The sequence below is a fragment of the Hakea prostrata genome, chromosome 9 (genome assembly GCF_041222555.1).
Source record: "Hakea prostrata isolate BN-2017 chromosome 9, UWA_Hpros_2, whole genome shotgun sequence".
NCBI classification, from domain to species: Eukaryota; Viridiplantae; Streptophyta; class Magnoliopsida; order Proteales; family Proteaceae; genus Hakea; species Hakea prostrata.
Genome location: NC_142608.1, coordinates 10,587,424 through 10,606,399, shown reverse-complemented (window position 1 = coordinate 10,606,399; position 18,976 = coordinate 10,587,424). Strand labels below are relative to the sequence as shown.

Below are 18,976 nucleotides of genomic sequence, written 5' to 3'. Positions count from 1 at the left end.
TATATTCTTGGATTTTTTTTTTATTAGGATCCAAATGGAAGGATCTTTGTGATTTACCCTTTTTTATTTTTTTTTTGGATCTAAATGAAACTATCTCATATAGAATAACTTGCATGAATTGTTAATTCATCAAAATACAATTTCTTTTATGTTTATTGAATTTTCCCATCCCGACGGAGCCCGTTTCGTACATGGAGCATTGTACGGCCATCTGGTCCACAGACGACCAGACAAAATTTTCTTCTTTAAGACAACGATCCCTCTGACCGTCAAAGCGTGATTTGACTTTCTGGACACTTTAGCCCGACACTTTGGGTGATGTTTGGGCATTAAAAGCCTATTGGGGCTAAGTGAGAGCTATTGAGGTAGAAACGTTCTATGTGAGCCACCTTATAGCATGAACATGACTTAGTGTTTTACTTTTGTAAGTAGTAAAACAATTTTGATTTGGGTTATTTAATCATGCTTCTAGTGTAGAATGAAACTAGTATATAAATTTATATGTAGATTTATATGAGAATTTGATTGGATGTTTGTTAACATTTCTTTTTGTTCAAATGCTTATCCTGTAGGTTGACCATACTAGTGTGGATTTGTTGCTGCTTGTGTTTTTTTTTGGTATAACTCATCATTGTATATAATGTCTCTACTAGATATGGGTGCAATTAAGAACATTGTTGCTGAACTCATCAAAAGAGATAAGTTGAATAAGAGGAATTATGACCTCTGGCATCGAAATGTGCAATATCTTTTTGAAGAGTAGGACATGTTGGAAACCATAAACCAGACCGTGTCCCTACTTGAAGAATGTACCATTGCACAACATCGCATGGACTTTAAGATTTGTAATTCCTAGAAGAGGAATGACATGGTAGCTAGGATTACCATCTTGAGCTTTATGAAGGATGATTTGATGCTTTGATTTGAGAAGCACCGACTTCAAAATCTTTGTTGGTAGGCAATGAAGTTCTACCATGGAGGGACTTCTATCACTAGAGGCCGCTAGCTCAAACTCACTTTTGATGGTTACAAGATGCACCAGGGTCATACCAACATGATAAGTGAGTTGAGCCCATGTGGGCGCCAAAAGATTGATGTGGAGCAAGTCTCTGCAGTCATTAGGTCACTGCCTAAGATTTGGGAGCACATGAAGATTTTCTTAACTCATGCTGATAATGTCAAGATATTTGATTAAGTTGCCAAGCTCCTTGAGCTGGAGAGGATTGGTGATGGTAGATGCCCCTCCCACTTAAGTATTTGCTGTTGAAGCAAGCATTAGTAAGGGTGTGAGCTCTAAGCGCAAGAGGGATAAGGCTCAATCTCAGCGTTTCAGGCAAAGTAATAAGGGTGGGAATGGAAACCAGAATGGTCCCAAGCAGCGTTTCAGGGGGAACAGAGGTGGCAAAAAGAAATCACCTATAATTTACTTCAATTGCCGAAAGCCTGGTCACTTTGCTCGTGATTATACTGAGCTGGAGGTATGTACTTTGTGCTATACCTCATCTTATTATGTAACAAGTATTTCAATGTTTGCTAAATTAATTCCTCTGTGGATTGTTGATCTAGGTGCGACAGAACATATAACAAGGGAACGCTCGAGTTTTGTGGAATACCAACATATCTCAAGAGGAAGCAGAAGAATAACAACGGGGAACAATTCAAGTGTGGTGGTCCATGGTGTTGGCATGTGCAAGTTAGTTTTACGGGGTGGCCGGACATTGTTATTCCACGATGTGCTATATGCTTTAAATATAGAAAGAAAGATTACTACAAAATCGATATGGTATGTGTTCAACATGGTCGGCTGTCATGAAGGAAAAATATAGTTCAGAGTTGAAACTTGAAAGTGAGTCATTGTTTCACCTTGTTGCTCGACTGCTTTAATTTGGATATTCCTTATCCATGATGCTTATCCAAAGAAAAAAAAGCCAAAAATGAATTTATCCATGATGCTTATCTAAAGAAAAAAAGCCAAAAATGAATTCTGTAAATCCATTTTGGGCAGGAATAGAAATAGAAAATTCCATGTTTCGACAATCAATTCATAATCAGGCCCTCTCTTTCAAAAATGCATGGCGGGTATTTTTACAACCCTATTCCCTTTGAGTTCATGTTTTGGGAGGTAAATATTTTCCTAAGTGTTATTTCTTTGATCCCAAGACCCAAGCTAAGAGAGGCTCTTGCACATGAAATGCTTTAGTTTACTCTGTCAAACGACCTTAGACCCTTTGTTAATGTCTCTATAGGCCGGGGTTAATTTGCATCTTTTGACATGATCCATAAGTTTAAAATTTTAAACGACTTAAAGTGGGTGCATGACACTTTTAGTCTGAGTTGAAACTTGGGACATAGACATAATATATTGCACTGAAAGAACCCAACATTGATTTAATGTAAATAGGTTATGAATATATTACATATATTACGTACAAATGTTTCAGTCCCAATTGTTAGAGTACTTAGTGACACAATTAAGCTTTTTCTAAATAATTGCCATAGAGACAAAACTTTTTTTTTTTTTTTTTTCATTTACGAAACTAATAATAACACAACAATTATATGTGTTTTCGAGATATTTATGTGACAAATACCAATTGTTTTAACATATTAATTTTTTTTGGCAAAAATATATTGAACTTTAAGGGATTGAAATTTGTTGAAAGAGCTTTTATAATTGTAATATAACCACTATGTTCCTTAAAAATGTTTAAGCAATAAAGACTATTCAACATATCAAATTTTTTTAATGGAATTTAGATTGACATTGTTGAAAAGTAAAAATAATTGTAGGTGAGTAAGACAAGATCAGAGAAGAAAAGAGAAAATGGGAGAGAAGAACCTCGCACAAGTAAGAATCCGGACCCCCCGCGGGGCGGCGCCCCCCAGGCACCCAAAAACCGCCCCACGAGAAAAAAATTTTTAAAAGGTTGTGGGCCCCACGAGGGGCCAGGGGGGCACGCGGGCGTCCGGACCCGAGTCCGGGGCAAAAAAACCCAATCAATAAAAGAGTCAACATTTACAATATCATTATTACATATTTACATTAGATGCATTTTCACCACCTGGGTTTTAATAAGCTCACTACATAAATGGATGAGGAATTAATGATTCCCAAAACTATAGGGACTGCAACAACAAAAAAGTTTATTTAGGTAAAAAAAAAAAAAAAAAAAAAATCATACCAAAGGGAGTCTTACTACAATTATTGTACTTTCAGCCTCTTTACTGAAAAGTCTTCAAACCTCGACATCACCTACTAGTCAATATTTTGAATCGTAAAAGCCAATGAAAAATGATTTTAATGACCATTGTCTAGTGCTTTTTACGATGTTTCATACTTATTGTGTTGGTGGAAATTAGAAAAACTCAACCATATGTTTCTTTTGACAAACATGAAGTGATGTTTGACTTCATATTTTATTTTATTTTATTTATTTATTTTTAATCTTTCAATACCAACAACTTAAAAGAACATTTACGATTAAAGCGTACAGTAAAAAGTTGTATGATTCTATATTTACCCATGAAGAAGCCATTCCATTCATGCATTACCTTTTAAGGCTTCATTAGCTCTATGATATCTCCTCTCTTTGTTTAGCTCATCTTGTGGAGGATATTATGAAGTTAAGGTCAACCTTTTTGTCTTGTTCTTTCAATTATGTTTCAAGAGCCAAAAACACATAGTTGTGGGCGCTCTTGCCAAGAAGGCTCTATCACTCCCATGTGTGATGGTTTGACCAAATTTCGATCCTTGGTTCTAGGAGTTATGCTCTCTTGTAGCCTCGGCTGTATCATGGACTCCCTTTTCTGAATGATTGAAATTTTGTAAAAAAAAAAAAAAAAAAACCTCTATGATATCTGAAAGTGAATGAAAGTTCTTAACTAATAATCATCCTCTAAATTTCCATAAGGCTATCTGCTACCTCTTCATTATGCACCCAAACTTTTAGTTGACACCACGAAGGAGGCCAAGGGAACCCGAACGGGACAAGAGCGGCCGGCATAGAAGAACCCGCGGGCCACCACCAAACGGGCCAGCCGCGGCCCGCCCAACGGGACAGCCGAGGGGCCAAGCACACCGCCCCAAAGAGGAGCCCCACGGAGCAACCCAACGACACCGGGACCAAACGGGGGCAAACCGGGACGCGCCGGCGGACTTACCAAAGCACAAAGGAGGAACACCGATAGAGAAGGGCACACCCTTGGTAGAGGCCAAACCCCGAGATAACTGTGGTGCCGAGTCTTACGTCATATCCGACTTGCCACGGCGCGGCACGCCCCGCATCTAACCTTTCTGCAGGACTCATCGTCCCGAATACGAGAGGAGGCTCAGTCGGATCCAGAAGCATAATTGATCCGCATCACCATCCATGTTGCTTTGATCATTTTTTGCCACTTCTGTTGCAATTATTAAAGTTCTTACCATTGTAACTTCTCTACAAAATGTGTTAGCTACTGTAAATACAATGTTAACTTTTTTAAAATCTAAACACTTAGTTTTAATGTCCACAGGAGAAATATAGGAAATAGATGGTGAAGTTTTTCAGGCTTCCTTTACATGAAGGGCTCGAAATACAGGTGAATTTTTTTTTTCTTCTTCTGTTGGATGAATATAAGAGTAAATTGATTGTTTGTCCAAATATGAACTATTAATTTAGGAGGTCTTAAATTTATATCTCCTATTAAAAAAATAGTAAGACCAAGAAGATCTTAGATTCAAGCTTTCGTCTCTCAACACATTAACTTTCCTCTTTCTCTCTCCTTTGAGCCTATAAGCCCCTAATCCTTATAATTAGGTTGATGATGAAAAGCAAGTTTTATTGTTATCAGAATCATGAGATTGATGGTTTTTGTCAAAACCAAAAAAATAAAAATAAAAACTGACGATTGGATTGAATTTGAAAGAGCGACTTTTTTTTTTGGGTGGGTAAATGAAGAGTGAGTCTCATTGCTATAGAGAGACCAATACTGCAATTGACTTTCTCACTTGAGTAGTAGCTAGACTTGAAATTTCTGAAGTTGATTCACCTTCATCAACCATGATTAGAAGTGAATTAGAATAGAATGCCTCTAGGCACCAGCTTGTTATCTTTTTTAATTATGCAGGCACACAAGATTTAAATTTTGAGGTTCCTATGAGATTGGTGTATAGGGGGCAACTATTGTTATGAGATTGAGTGTTTGAGGATCTCTCAACTTGTGTATGAATTTATTGTTATCGACCTTTTTCACTTTTAATACAAAATGATCTACTAGCGGAAAAAAAAAAAAAAAAAAAAAAAGAAAAAAGAAGATGAGTGAGTTGCTATAATCTAAAATAGGATAATTACTATTCTCCCCTAAAATATAGCATAATTACTACCTTATTCCCTATACCTTTTGAAATTACTAAACCAACCTTAGATTTTGTTTTTAAATTCTGATGCCCTTGCCATTAAGCTCCCTTAGTTAAGCAATGATATATAATATATCATCTTTGATTTATTCAAAAACCCCAAAAAAACCTGAGGTTATATATTGGTTACTTATCCTTTATGTTAAATTACATTACTATCCTTATTAATTAGGAGGAAAATCAAACCTAAACCTAAAATGCTAAACAGGTCTTCTTCTCATCAAAATAAAAATTTTAAAAAAATATAAAAAAAAAAATAATCGTCTCTTCTTTTACCCTGTCAAAAAAACAAGTCTTCCTCATCCTATCCGTCTTAACACTCTATCCAACTCCTTCCTCACCTATTGTTTTCTGAAATTTTGCAAATAAAAATCAAAACTCCCTGTGCCAGTAAAATAAGAGGTGAAGGCTTCAGTAAATAAATATTAAAAAAAAAAAAAAAAAAAACAAAGCACAAACACAATTTTCTATTGAATAATACACCAGAATTAAGACTGTAATAGGTTCTCATGATTCCTGTGATGTAGTGAGCTCCCCCCAGCCAGTTTTCTTGATTTATGTTGGTGCACAAAAGCTAACCTAATCAAAGATAAAGTGTTTTGACTCCCATACCAATTGCGTGATGCCAATTTTGCTGAAGTCGCGGATATCGGCAGGGGAGTGTTGGGGCGTTCTCTGGTTCCGGTTTTGTGGGGGTTGCAGTGGAGGTTATGAGTGGGAACTGAGGTATGAACGTCAGCCATTGTCAGTTTTCGAGAATGACCAGGTTTTTCCCATTTTCCTTATTTATTATTTTATTTTCTTTTCTTTTTGAATATCACTGTCACTACTCTCTCAACCTTCAACAGCTCTATATCGACTTTGGCTAGGTCTTCGTCGTCTGTCGTTCTCATTGAATCATTGAAGAAGACTAAATGAAATTAATGAAGCCAAGGACAATTCATAAACGCAGCTGCTGCGAAAAACAACACATGGCTTGCCCGTTTGACTGTCATTTGCCAAAGAACCAAATTGATTTTAAATTTTTACACGCGAGCGAAAGAAAGATCTCTACTAAAACCGATGCAACAATTTCAACAAGGTCGGCTGTCATGAAGGAAAATATGGTTCCGAGTTTGAAGGTGAGTCGGGTCATGAATACCATTGAGGAGCTGTATGACTAACCATTGTTTTTACCTTGTTGCTCGACTACTTCAATTTGGATTTCCCTTCCATGTTGCGTATCCAAAGAGAAACAGACAAATCGAATTCTGTATATCAATTTTCGGCAGGAGTAGAAGTAGAGATACAGGGTTGAAAATGAGGGAAATCAAGGCTAATAAACGTGGATGAGATAGCACTATTGTCACTTATAAATGAAATAGATCCCAAGAAGAGAAACCGATCAAACTCGACCCAATGGCTTCCACTGTATGTCTCTCCTGCCATGGCTTTCAGAAGAGACTGCAAATCCCTGCTGTTGGTAAGCCAAGATATCTCTCAACATCATCACCTCGCAAGGTCTCCTGTAAATCTAGAGAGAACCAAGAAGGTAGTTCTTCGGTGAGAATAGACAGGAGGGATGTGCTGATTGGCCTGGGTGGGCTTTATGGTTCAACTAGCTTGAGCGCTGATCCTTTAGCCTTGGCAGCTCCTGTTCAGGCTCCAGATATCTTCAAGTGTGGTCCTCCAGACTTGCCTGAAGGTGCACAACCGGTCAATTGCTGCCCGCCACCAAACACCAACAAGATTATTGATTTCAAGCTTCCACCACAGAATACACCATTGCGGGTTAGGCCAGCAGCTCAATCAGTGGACGACAAGTACCTTGCCAAATTCCAAAAAGCTATAGCACTCATGAAGGCTCTCCCAGCCGATGACCCACGTAGCTTCTACCAACAGGCCAACATCCACTGTGCTTATTGTGATGGTGCTTACGATCAGGTTGGATTTCCAGACCTGGAGCTCCAAATACACAATTCTTGGCTTTTCCTCCCTTGGCATCGTTACTATCTCTATTTCTTCGAGAAGATTTGTGGAAAGCTTCTCGATGATCCCACTTTCGCCATACCCTTCTGGAATTACGACGCCCCTGCAGGCATGCAGATGCCTACAATTTATACAAACCCAAGCTCAACCCTCTATGACGAGCTTCGTGATGCCTTGCACCAACCCCCAACGGTGATCGATCTAGATTACAGTGGTACTGATACCAATGTCAGCGAAAAGCAACAAATTGCAGATAATATCACCATCATGTATCGTCAGGTGGTGAACGCCAAGACTCCACAACTCTTCTATGGTGCTCCCTATAGGGCTGGGGATGAACCGGATCCTGGACAGGGTTCGGTAGAGAACGTTCCCCACGGTCCGGTACACCAGTGGACCGGTGACCGGAATCAACCAAATGTTGAAAACATGGGGAACTTTTACTCAGCTGGTCGAGATCCCATCTTCTTTGCTCATCATGGCAACGTCGACAGGTTGTGGACCATATGGAAAAGCCTGGGAGGAAAGAGAACGGACCCCAAAGATCCTGACTGGTTAAACACAGGTAAGCCATAACCCTTAAGCATGGTCTTTTCAATAAATTATGCATATATTGGTCGAAGTAACCCATTTTATTTATTTATAATGCATGCAGAGTTTCTCTTTTACGATGAGAACGCACAGATGGTACGAGTTAAGGTTAGAGATTCTGTGAATGAGAAGAAGCTCAGATATATGTATCAAGAGGTGGACATTCCATGGCTCAAAGCTCCACCAACACCTCGTAAAACAAAAGCTAAGCCAACCGCTGACAGTGGTACTCAATTTCCAGTTTCTCTGGACTCAGTGGTGAAAACAGTGGTGCAAAGACCAAAGAAGTCAAGAAGTAAAAAAGAGAAGGACAATGACGAGGAGGTATTGGTGATCGAAGGGATCGAGCTTGATAGGGATAGGTTCGTGAAATTTGATGTGTTTATTAACGAAGAAGATGAGACATTGTCAGGACCTGGAAATACAGAATTTGCAGGGAGCTTTGTCCATGTGCCACACAAGCATGGAAAGAAGATGATGAAGAAACTCAAAACATCTCTGCGATTAGGGATAACGAATATATTGGAGGATTTAGGTGCGGATGATGATGATTCGGTGCTAGTGACTTTGGTTCCACGACAAGCGAAAGATGTCACAATTGGAGGTCTCAAGATTGAGTTTTTATCCTCTTAGATTTTGCAATTCGCCATGGATCGCAGTTCACTTTGTTAATTACTGCCTTTCTAAACCACAAGTTCTCTTGTATCTTTATCTAAACTCTAATAACAAAATCACAGTTGAGGTTTTCATGTATAAGAATCTCCGCTAGCTGCTCATCAATTTAATAATTTGACTTTTTCTTTATTACATCTGGTGAAAAGATTTTAGGCCATTATAAGCCAAAATAACCCTCAATCTTGTTTAGACTTTCACTTGTGTCTTTGATCATTCTTGCCTTGGTTCCATATTCTCGATTTAATTCAATTGGCTTAATCTAATAAGAGCCAGAACAATTGAAATACTAGTGTCTTGTGTTTGCTTTCATCAAAATATTAGAGGCTGATGTGGCACGCTGATATGGCATTTTCCACAATATATATCTACCAAGGATGTTGTTGCAAGTCAAAGAAGTGTGATCCAAAGTTTGCTTCTAATCCATCTGAGGATATGGATGAGGATGCGAGGAATAAGTGGATGATGGAGGATGGTAATCCTGTTCGATCGCTAACATCAAAGATTCTCTAGAGCTTCCCCACCCACAGACCCTATATATGGATACTTTCTGGGGGTTACCATGGACTCTCTCCTTGCCTTCTCTTCTGACTCAATTTCCTTGATTCTACAATTTAGAGCTGAAGTTGAGGCTCATCATATCATGCATATGTCTTGTTATATGTCTTGTTATGGCACAGCGAATATATTCTTGCTTCCTTTTACAACTTAGTGAAGGCGACATCACTGACAGCTACGTACCCAGGTTTTTTCTCGTATCATTGCTATAGTGATTTCTTTAATGTCTGTATTGTATTTTTATGTCTCTAAATTAGGTATTTGCTACTGCTAATTTAACAAAATTCCTTTTCAAAATCGCAACCATTTCCATGCTTGAGCTCTGTTGAGCCTAGTTTAGAGAATTGGATCCTTATTTTGGTCTTTCCTGTCCCTTGAATCTTCTAGTATATGTTGATCATTTGAAATAGTATGCTTGGAGACTGATTGAATTAATTAGATTTATCTATTATCTTTATCTATTGTTATACATCCATCCTGTGGTTGTGGTGGGTTTCAGTGGCATTTGTAACTTTCATCATAAAAATCTTATTGTGGAATGTTATTGATATACTTTTATTTATTAATAAGAAAAAAAAAAATTTGAAAAAAAAAAAAAAATTACAAATAACCTCAGAAGTTACCACTATAAAGGACAAGAAATATGGGCTGTCACTATAACAAGTTTTGTGGAGTAGGATCTCACTTCACGTAAGTAAGATTATCTGGAACTTTTTCACCAACAACAACCCAAAAAATAGAAAAAGAAGTTGATAGATTTTGAATGCTTTAGTTTTTCTAATCTTCTATCATCAACCTCCAGTCCTTGGAAGGTTTGAAACTATTTATTTTTTGTAAGATTGTTTGAGACGATTTAATAGATTTTGCTAGGGTAGTGTTACTGATGTGGTATGATGTGTCACCTTATAACCCCTTCTCTAATCCCCCCCCCCCCCCCCCCGGGGGGGGGCCCCCCCAAGGGGGGGGGGGGGCCGCCCCCCCGCCCCCCCCCCCCCCCCCCCCCCCCCCCCCCCCCCCTCCCCTTCTTTTTTCCCCCCCCCCCCCCCCCCCCCCCCCCCCCCCTCCCCCCCCATGTAGTGTCTAGCATTAGATGTTTATTACATGAATTTTATTAAATTCTAATCTCTCCAAACAAGGCTTGATTAATTTACAAGAAAAATACGTTTTCACCTAAGTTAATTATACGTGTACATAATGTTTTGAGTGGTTGGGATTTAATAAAATTCACATGCGACCATCTAATGTTGGATGCCACCAAGTATGTGACCTGCCTTGGGTGTCTACATGAGGAGATGTAGATGGAAAGTGCTTGCTGATGGATGAAGAACTGCCTGTGTTTTGCATCATGTAAGTTGGGGCTGTAGATTGTTGTGGAAGATCTTGAGAGATCTGACAATACCCTAAAGAGCAGGGTTTTGAAGTACCATACTGTACAATATACTGATATTTTCCAGGAGCATCTGAAAGAGGCCCAACATTAGGGCATCTTGCACACGCAACACTACCCAAGCAAGCAAGATCCCAATTTAACAAGCAATTGTTTGTCTGGTTCAATCATTTTCGTTTTCAACTTATTTGATATTCTACCGGTCTTTGTTCAATTTTGCACTTAATATACGTATGTAGTTCTTAGAAAGTGACATGAATTTGTGAAGATTGATGATGGATTACAAGGACAAAGAGATCGTAGTCTTTGATTCCAAAAAGATCCAAGTGTCACCTTCCGAAAGTGGTGCAGATATCTCCCATACACTAACTGGTAAGTAATTCGTGTGTTTTCCAAGGTTCAAGGTTGGTTGAGAGGAAGAAGAGAACTAATAGTCAAGAAAAGATCTAATAGTCAAGAAAAATTGTTACCTCCTCTTTTTTAGAGAGTGAATCAAAAGTTTAGAGAATCCATTACATTGCGTTTGGCTCTTTGAAATTCTAAAGAATGTGAGTTTTTTTTCTCATTCTATAGGAATTTTTTTTTCATTAATCCTTTCTCCCTTCTTTATAGGAATCTAAATGTGATTAGATGGATTTTATTAAAAGAAAAATTTTCCACTGTCTTTTATGGAAGTGCATTATATATAATAACTATAATTAAATACATTTTTGCATTTTTCCTTTTTTTATGAATGGTCTAGAGGACAAAAGAAAACATTGAAAAAAATATTGATGAAATTACTAGAGAAAGGTGAAAGAAAAAGGAGATGTAATAATTTAGGGTAAATATCATTTACCTCCCCTCTTAGTTGGATAATATCACTTACCTTCCCTCTTACCTAGTAAAGTTATCAAATGCTTCTCTTCTATCAGATTTCTGTTAAGTTCTAATTTTACCATTAAATATTTTTATAAAATTCTCTAAATTAAAAAGATGTTTTAATTTAAATTTTAAATTACCTTCGAGTAATATTATTATTAAAATCTCAAAATAGTCTTAATTATCTTAGTAATTAAAACATCAAATTACCCTTAATTAATTTTATTACAAGACCCACAAAGGCCCCTATGTCTTTTAATTTAAATGCATTTATTTTATTAAGAAAGAAAGAAAAAAAACCTAAGAAAGACCTTTAAACTTTTTTTTATTGATTTTTTTAGGTTATAGTGAAAAACAAACATATAAATAAAGAACATAGGAGCATTAAAAAATAAAAAAAAAAAAAAAAATAGAGGAAAAAAAAAAGTAAAAAAAAAAAAAAAAAAAGAGGAAAAAAAAAAAAAAAAAAAAAAAAAAAAAAAAAAAAATATATTTATTATGGATGTCCATTACCCCAAAGAGATTGTACTTCCAATTGAAGATCTCAATTACCTCAGGATGCAATATTGGTGAAGATCACAACCATCTCATTACACAATATTGGCAGTCAATATTTCCATTCTATGTACCTTCTATCTTGGGCGGCAATCTATCTTTCCATATCAAGAATATCTTTATTGTGTGCAAGAATCATATATTGTATTTCCATATCAGAGTAGATGTTCCTTCTACTATAAATATGTAATACACTCAATTGAATGAATCACTTCTGATTGAACTCATCTTGTCTTTCTTCTTTGTATCTAATATATTTTCTCTTTATTTTATAACACGTTATCGCACGATTCCGCTCGAAGAACGAATCCGCTCGAAGTATTGCGTTTTGAGAAGAAAGACAAGTAGACAATGTATCATTATGTTTTCTATTCCAAAGTGAAAATAATGATCGATCTCCTCCACGACGTTTTTGTAAACAATGGAGTTTACCTTGTCCATCTTGAAATGTAAGTGCATCATGATAAAAGGTATGTGTTTTATTGAATATAAGAATCAATCAAATAATAAGATATTATGTTGCTTTAATGATTGTGGTTTTATTTATTGTATATAGTGGCTGCTAGCTTTGCACCACAAAGATTGTTAAATGCATCCGAAGTTCCAAGATTTGAAATTGTAAATGAATATAGTTCTAGAGATGCACATGAAGTTGAAAGATTTGAAAGCGTAAATGAATACGATTACAGATGCACATGAAGTTGCAAGATTTGAAGCTGTAATAAATACGATTCTAGATGCACATGAAGTTGCAAGATTTGAAAGCGTAAATAAATACTGATTCTGAGATGCACATGAAGTTGCAAGATTTGAAGCGTAAATAAATACGATTTCTGAGATGCACATGAAGTTGCAAGATTTGAAAGCGTAAATAAGTCGATTCTGAGATGCACTTGAAGTTGCAAGATTTGAAGCGTAAATAAATACGGTTCTACGAGATGCACATGAAGTTGCAAGATTTGAAGCGTAAATAAATACGATTCAGTAGTTTTGAAATTAATTCTCTTTTGAAATTATAAGGAGAAAATATTATTCATGAAAATATCCGACAAATTTTCAAGTTTCAGATTTGTTGTTACAATAGTAATATTGTAAAAGGAGTTTTAAGAAATACTCTGAATGATATCATGCCTATTTGTGGGTGAGTAAAATAATGGACTATTAATGAAAAGTCATGAAGCTCGTCTTATTGGTTCTGTTCCATTCCCCGAAGTGAATGCAACAATTCATGATATGCCCGAAAGAAGGCAAAATTAAAATTATGGTCATGACTGTGGAAGAGGATGAGGCAAAAGACGGAATAATTACCGTCATTATTATGGAAGTAAATAAGAGAATAATAAGGATTCTCAATATAACAATTCAAGAAGTGAAGATAATATTTTTTACCGATTTGGTATGAAAGCTATTAGACATGTATCTATCATACTCCACAATATTTAATTAAGCTTTGTCAAGCCTTAATTAAAGAAATAAAAATAATGTGGAGATAAATTAGATTTTCCAAAATCATGATACTTGAGCAATTTTTGCCTATAAAAGGAATGATTTTGATGGCCTCACATGTACTACATATCTAGATGCTGCAAACTTCTTTGAAGATAATAGTTGAAGATTTGATTATGTAATTCTTTTCTCTTCAAATCTCATCTCATATGTTAGTTTATCTTAAATTTAATCTTTTTCTTCTATAAATTTTTTTTATTGACTTTCTATATATCTTTTAATATATTTTGTTTCATTTTGATGAAGAATGTGAATATTCTCTTATATCTTTGTGACGCATATTATATTGAGAGAAAAATATACATATTTCTCTTATTTGATGATACGGAAGCCAATGTTCATATAAAATCGGTAGTACAACATTGATTGGAAGCTCCGGAAGAGCTAATCTATTATTATCTGGGAGATAAAATTGGTTATAAATAATTCATTATTTTGTAGTAAGTCTCAAAGAAACTTATTAAGTTTCAAAGCTATTTGCCAAAATTATTATCAGATTGAGACTACAAATAATGGTATAAGTAAATATCTATACAAAGTTATTAGATATTTCTCCCAATTTGTACTACGAATATCGCATGGTTGAAACACATGCTTGGGTAAATCAAATGAACATTGATTCCAATAATTTTATTATTTGGCATGACCGGTTGGACCATACCGGATCAAGTATGATGCGAAAAATTATTGAAAATTCAATTGTCATCCATTGAAGAACTAGAAGATTCTTCAATTAAGTGAATTTTCTTGTATTGTTTGTTCTCAAGAAATATTTATTATTAATATTCACCAGCTAAAGTTGAGATTGAACATTCTACGTTTTTGAAACGTATAGAGGGTGAAATGTATGGGCCCATTCACCCATCATGTGGACCATTCGGATAATATATGATTTTAATAGATGCATCTATAAAGTGGTCACATGTATGTTCATTATGAACTCGCAATTTGGTGTTTGCGAGATTGTTTGCTCAAATAATGAGATTAAGAGCATAATTTATGAATTATAAGATAAAGGCAGTTTGTCTTGATAATCTTTGGTGAATTTACATCTCGGGCTTTTATGATTATTGTATAACAACCGAGATCACGGTTGAATAGCTTTGTTACTCATGTTTATATCCAAAATGGTTTGGTAAAATTATTTATTAATTGTCTCCAATTAATTGCTAAACCATTGTTTATGAGAACAAAGCATCATTTGTACGCATCGGGCCAAAAGGTTGTCATAAATTCTCCCTATTACAATTGGCTTATGGTCAGAAGCCAAATATTTCTCATCTTAAAATTTTTGGATGTGCGGCTTATGTTCTAATTGCTCCACCACAGCGCACAAAGATGAGTTCCCAAATAAAGTTGGGAATATATGTTGGATATAAATCTCCTTATATAATGCAATATATTGCCAATGATAGGAGATTTATTTAATGAATTAGTTTTTCCAACATGAGGGGGAGAGAATAAACAGTTGGAAAAAGAGATTGATTGTAATGCATTATCACTATCTCATTAGATCCTCATGACCGAGCACCTGTGAATTTGAAGTTCAAAGGATAATGCAATAAATATTGTGAATCAATTGCAGATTTCTTTGACTGCTAAGAGTTACTAAATCTCATATTCAGTTGTAAATGCTCCAATTAGAATTGATGTCCCAGCAGGACAATCTATCAGTGCAAATGAAATTAAACCACGTTTTAAATGTGGAAGATCAATCGGTTCTAAGGATAAAATCCTAGAAAAAAAGAAAGGAGCAAATGATCAAAATGATCATAAAATGGAGACAATTGATTATGAAAATCCTGAAGACATAACTTTCATGAAACCCGGAAGAGGTTCAGGTACACGAAAATAATGAAGAGATCTCGATTAGTTATGTCATTGCGGGGAAAAAGATGGAACCGAAAAGATAAAGTTGTCGACAACATTTTTGCATATTATGTTATTGTTGAAATAATACATCAAGACGAGGATCTTGAATATAAATTTGTTGATGAATATAAATCAAGAAATGATTGGCCAAAATGTAGAGACGCAATTCAAGCGGAATTGAATTCGCGAAAATTAAAGTTTTGGACCTGTAGTCCAACATCCGAAGGTATAAAGCCGGTGGGGTACAATTGAGTTTTCTGCGAAAAATGAAATGAGAAAAATAATGAAATCGTGATATATAAAGTATGAATTATGGCACAAGAATTTTCGAGATGCTGGCATTGATTACATGGAAACATGTTCTCTTGTGGTGGATGCAATCACCTTGGATATCTTATTAATGGCGGTATATGAAAATTTTGACATGCGTCTAATGGATATTATTACGGCCTATTTATATGGCTCACTCGAGTGTGAAATATATATGAAAATCCCTGAAGGATTCAAAATGAGTGAAGCATATAAAAATTCCTAGGAAGTTTGTTCAATAATGCTTCAAAGATTATCAAGGCATATATGGTAATCTCCTGAGTGGATATTTACTAAATGAAAAGCATAAAAATGATCTAATTTATTATTGTGCCTTTATTAAAGGATATGGATCTAATTTTAGTAAGTATATATGATGATGATTTAAATATCATCGAAACTCTGAAGAGTTTCCAAAAGTAGTAGATTATTTTAAGAAAGTTGAAATGAAAATCTTGAAAAGACAATGTTTTGTCTTGATTTATAAATTGAGCATTTGACGAATGAAATATTCGTTCATCAATCAACTTATATAGAGAATATTTTGAAGAGATTTTATCTAGATAAAATACATCCATTGAGTACCCCAATGGTTGTGAGATCGCTCAATATAAAGAAAGATTCATTTCGACCCCAAGAAAACAGTGAAGAATTTCTTGGTCCTGAAGTACCATATCTTAGTGCTATTGGGGCATTAATGTATCTTGCTGATAATACACAATCGGATGTAGCATTTTCTATAAGTGTATTAACAAGATTTATTTATTCTCCAATACGAAGACATGAAATGTTATAAAACATATATTTCAGTATATTGAGAAATTATTGACATGATATTATTTTATGAATGTGGATATCAACTTACTAGTTTTGCAGATGCAGGATATTTATCTGATCTACATAAAACTAGATCTCAAACATGCTATTTATTTTCAAGTGAATGTTAACTATTTTATATTTGGTTAAGATCAATGATACAACACAGTCATGAAGCATGCAGTCTTCTACTAGAAGAAGGAATTTCAACAATATTATATGAAGATTATGCTGCATGCAAAGCTCAATTGAAGGGATGATACATCAAAGAAGATAGAACGAAGCATATTTCACCGAAATTCTTCTTCACTCTTGATCTTCAATGAAATGGTGAAATATATGTTCATTGAATTCGTTCAAGTGATAACTGACGGGTTTATTTATTGAGGCGTTGCCTACTTCAAATGTTGAGAAGTTGGTATATGATAATGGAATGTACGTATTCAAAGATACTCAATGATGTTATCATCGGGGGAGTAAAATACGTCTGCACTCTTTTCCCTTAACCAAGGTTTTGTCCCACGGGTTTTCCTGGTAAGGTTTTTAATGAGGCGACTACCAATACGTATTATTTAGATATGTATACTCTTTTTCCTTCACTAAGATTTTTTCCCAAGGGTTTTTCTTAGTAAGGTTTTAACGAGTACATTATCTATTGATGGACATCCAAGGGGGAGTGTTATAAATAATATTTATTATGGATGTCCATTACCCCAAAGAGATTGTACTTCCAATTGAAGATCTCAATTACCTCAGGATGCAATATTGGTGAAGATCACAACCATCTCATTACACAATATTGGCAGTCAATATTTCCATTCTATGTACCTTCTATCTTGGGCGGCAATCTATCTTTCCATATCAAGAATATCTTTATTGTGTGCAAGAATCATATATTGTATTTCCATATCAGAGTAGATGTTCCTTCTACTATAAATATGTAATACACTCAATTGAATGAATCACTTCTGATTGAACTCATCTTGTCTTTCTTCTTTGTATCTAATATATTTTCTCTTTATTTTATAACACATAGGAGCATTTTAAAATTATAAAAAAAAAAATAAATGAGAAAAAAAAAAAAAATAAAAAAAAAAAAAAATAGGGGAAAATATAAATAAAAAAAAAAAAAAAAAAAAAAAAAAAAAAAAAAAAAAAAAAAACAAAAAAGGGGGAATTAAAAAAAAAAAAAAAAAAAAAATTAAAAAAAAAAAAAAAAAAAAAAAAAAAAAAAAAAAAAAAAAAAAAAAAAAAAAAAAAAAAAAAAAAAAAAGGGGTGTTTTATTAATTTAAAGAAGAAATAAATAATATTATTCATTTAAGGGTTTCAAATGCCATCTGCTCAACTACAAGGGAAAGTTACTAACATTTACCCAATAGTTTATTACATTTCGGGAGGATTCCGTAGGTGAAAACTTTGTGAGAAAAGTAAATATGTAAAGAATAAATATAGCCGTGAGATTGAACATAAGGAGAAATCTGACTGGTAAGAAGAAATCTGACTGACTCAGTGACTCGTCAGAATTTTGAAAACGAAATTGTCTATAAATAGATTGTGATTCTCTTCGACCAAAAAAGCAAAGAGATAGTCACACTGAAGAATCTTTTGGCCAACAAACAGACTCAAACAAACGCAAAGTTAATTCATCACTAAATTTGGTGTAGATTTTGTAGATTTTCTTTTTGAACATCGTCACTATTTCACTACACTCTCTCAATCTTTAATGATTTTCGTGAGGGTTTAATTCAGTGCTAAGCATTAAATACAAAATATGTATTACCAATTATTAAGATTTCAATCTCGACCGTCTGTCTCGCTTTTAACTACCTATAAGAGAGATGATCTTGAAATTGAAATCTCACTCAACCATTGATAGCAGATGTTGTGCATTTAGTGCGTACCATTAAATCTGCACCAACTTTGGCCTGGTTTTGATCATTTGTGGTTATCATTGAAGAAAACTGCTAAATGAAACTAAAGAAACCATGGGCCATGCATGGACAATTCATAAACGCAGCTGCAGAGAAAATCGACACTTGATTTGCCCATTTGGCTGCCATTTGCCATAAAACCAAATTGATTTTAAACTTTATCCGTAAAGCGAAAGAAAGATCTCTAGTAAAACCAATGCAACATTGGAGATGGCCTGTGTCCAACATGGTCGGCTGCCCTGGATGAAAATATGGTTCCGAGGTCAAGAATCGTTTGTCTCCAACAAATGCCAGGGAACTGGGGTAAGAGAAAAAGCCATTGAAGAAAACTCGGCACAGTTAAGCCATTGTTTTCACCTTGTTGCTCGACTACTTCAATTTGGATATTCCTTCAATGGTGCGCATCCAAAGAGGAAAGCCCAAATTGAATTCTGTAAATCCATTTTGGGCAAGTGTAGAAATAGGAAATAAGTGAAAAAATGTGAATGTGACAGCACTCTTGGCACTTATAAAAGAAGTAGATCCCAAGGAGAGAGACCGATCAACTCAACGCA

The 18,976-nt window shown here is 35.1% G+C and overlaps 1 protein-coding gene across 1 annotated transcript; it reads left to right on the top strand.

The window, feature by feature from the left end:
- Window positions 1–6,793: 6,793 nt before the first annotated feature.
- On the top strand, window positions 6,794–8,665 carry LOC149004608 (polyphenol oxidase, chloroplastic-like). The gene is made up of 2 exons (XM_089135681.1): window positions 6,794–7,928; window positions 8,019–8,665. The coding sequence occupies exons 1-2, from the start codon at window positions 6,794–6,796 to the stop codon at window positions 8,585–8,587; spliced, it is 1,704 nt and encodes a 567-aa protein (XP_088991807.1). The 3' UTR covers window positions 8,588–8,665.
- Window positions 8,666–18,976: the final 10,311 nt, after the last annotated feature.

Bases quoted from the DNA above. Each gene is read 5' to 3' on its own strand.
- LOC149004608 (XM_089135681.1), top strand. From the start codon at position 6,794: ATGGCTTCCACTGTATGTCTCTCCTGCCATGGCTTTCAGAAGAGACTG. The intron at 7,929-8,018 runs GTAAGCCATAAC...TAATGCATGCAG, and splicing joins TCCTGACTGGTTAAACACAG to AGTTTCTCTTTTACGATGAG.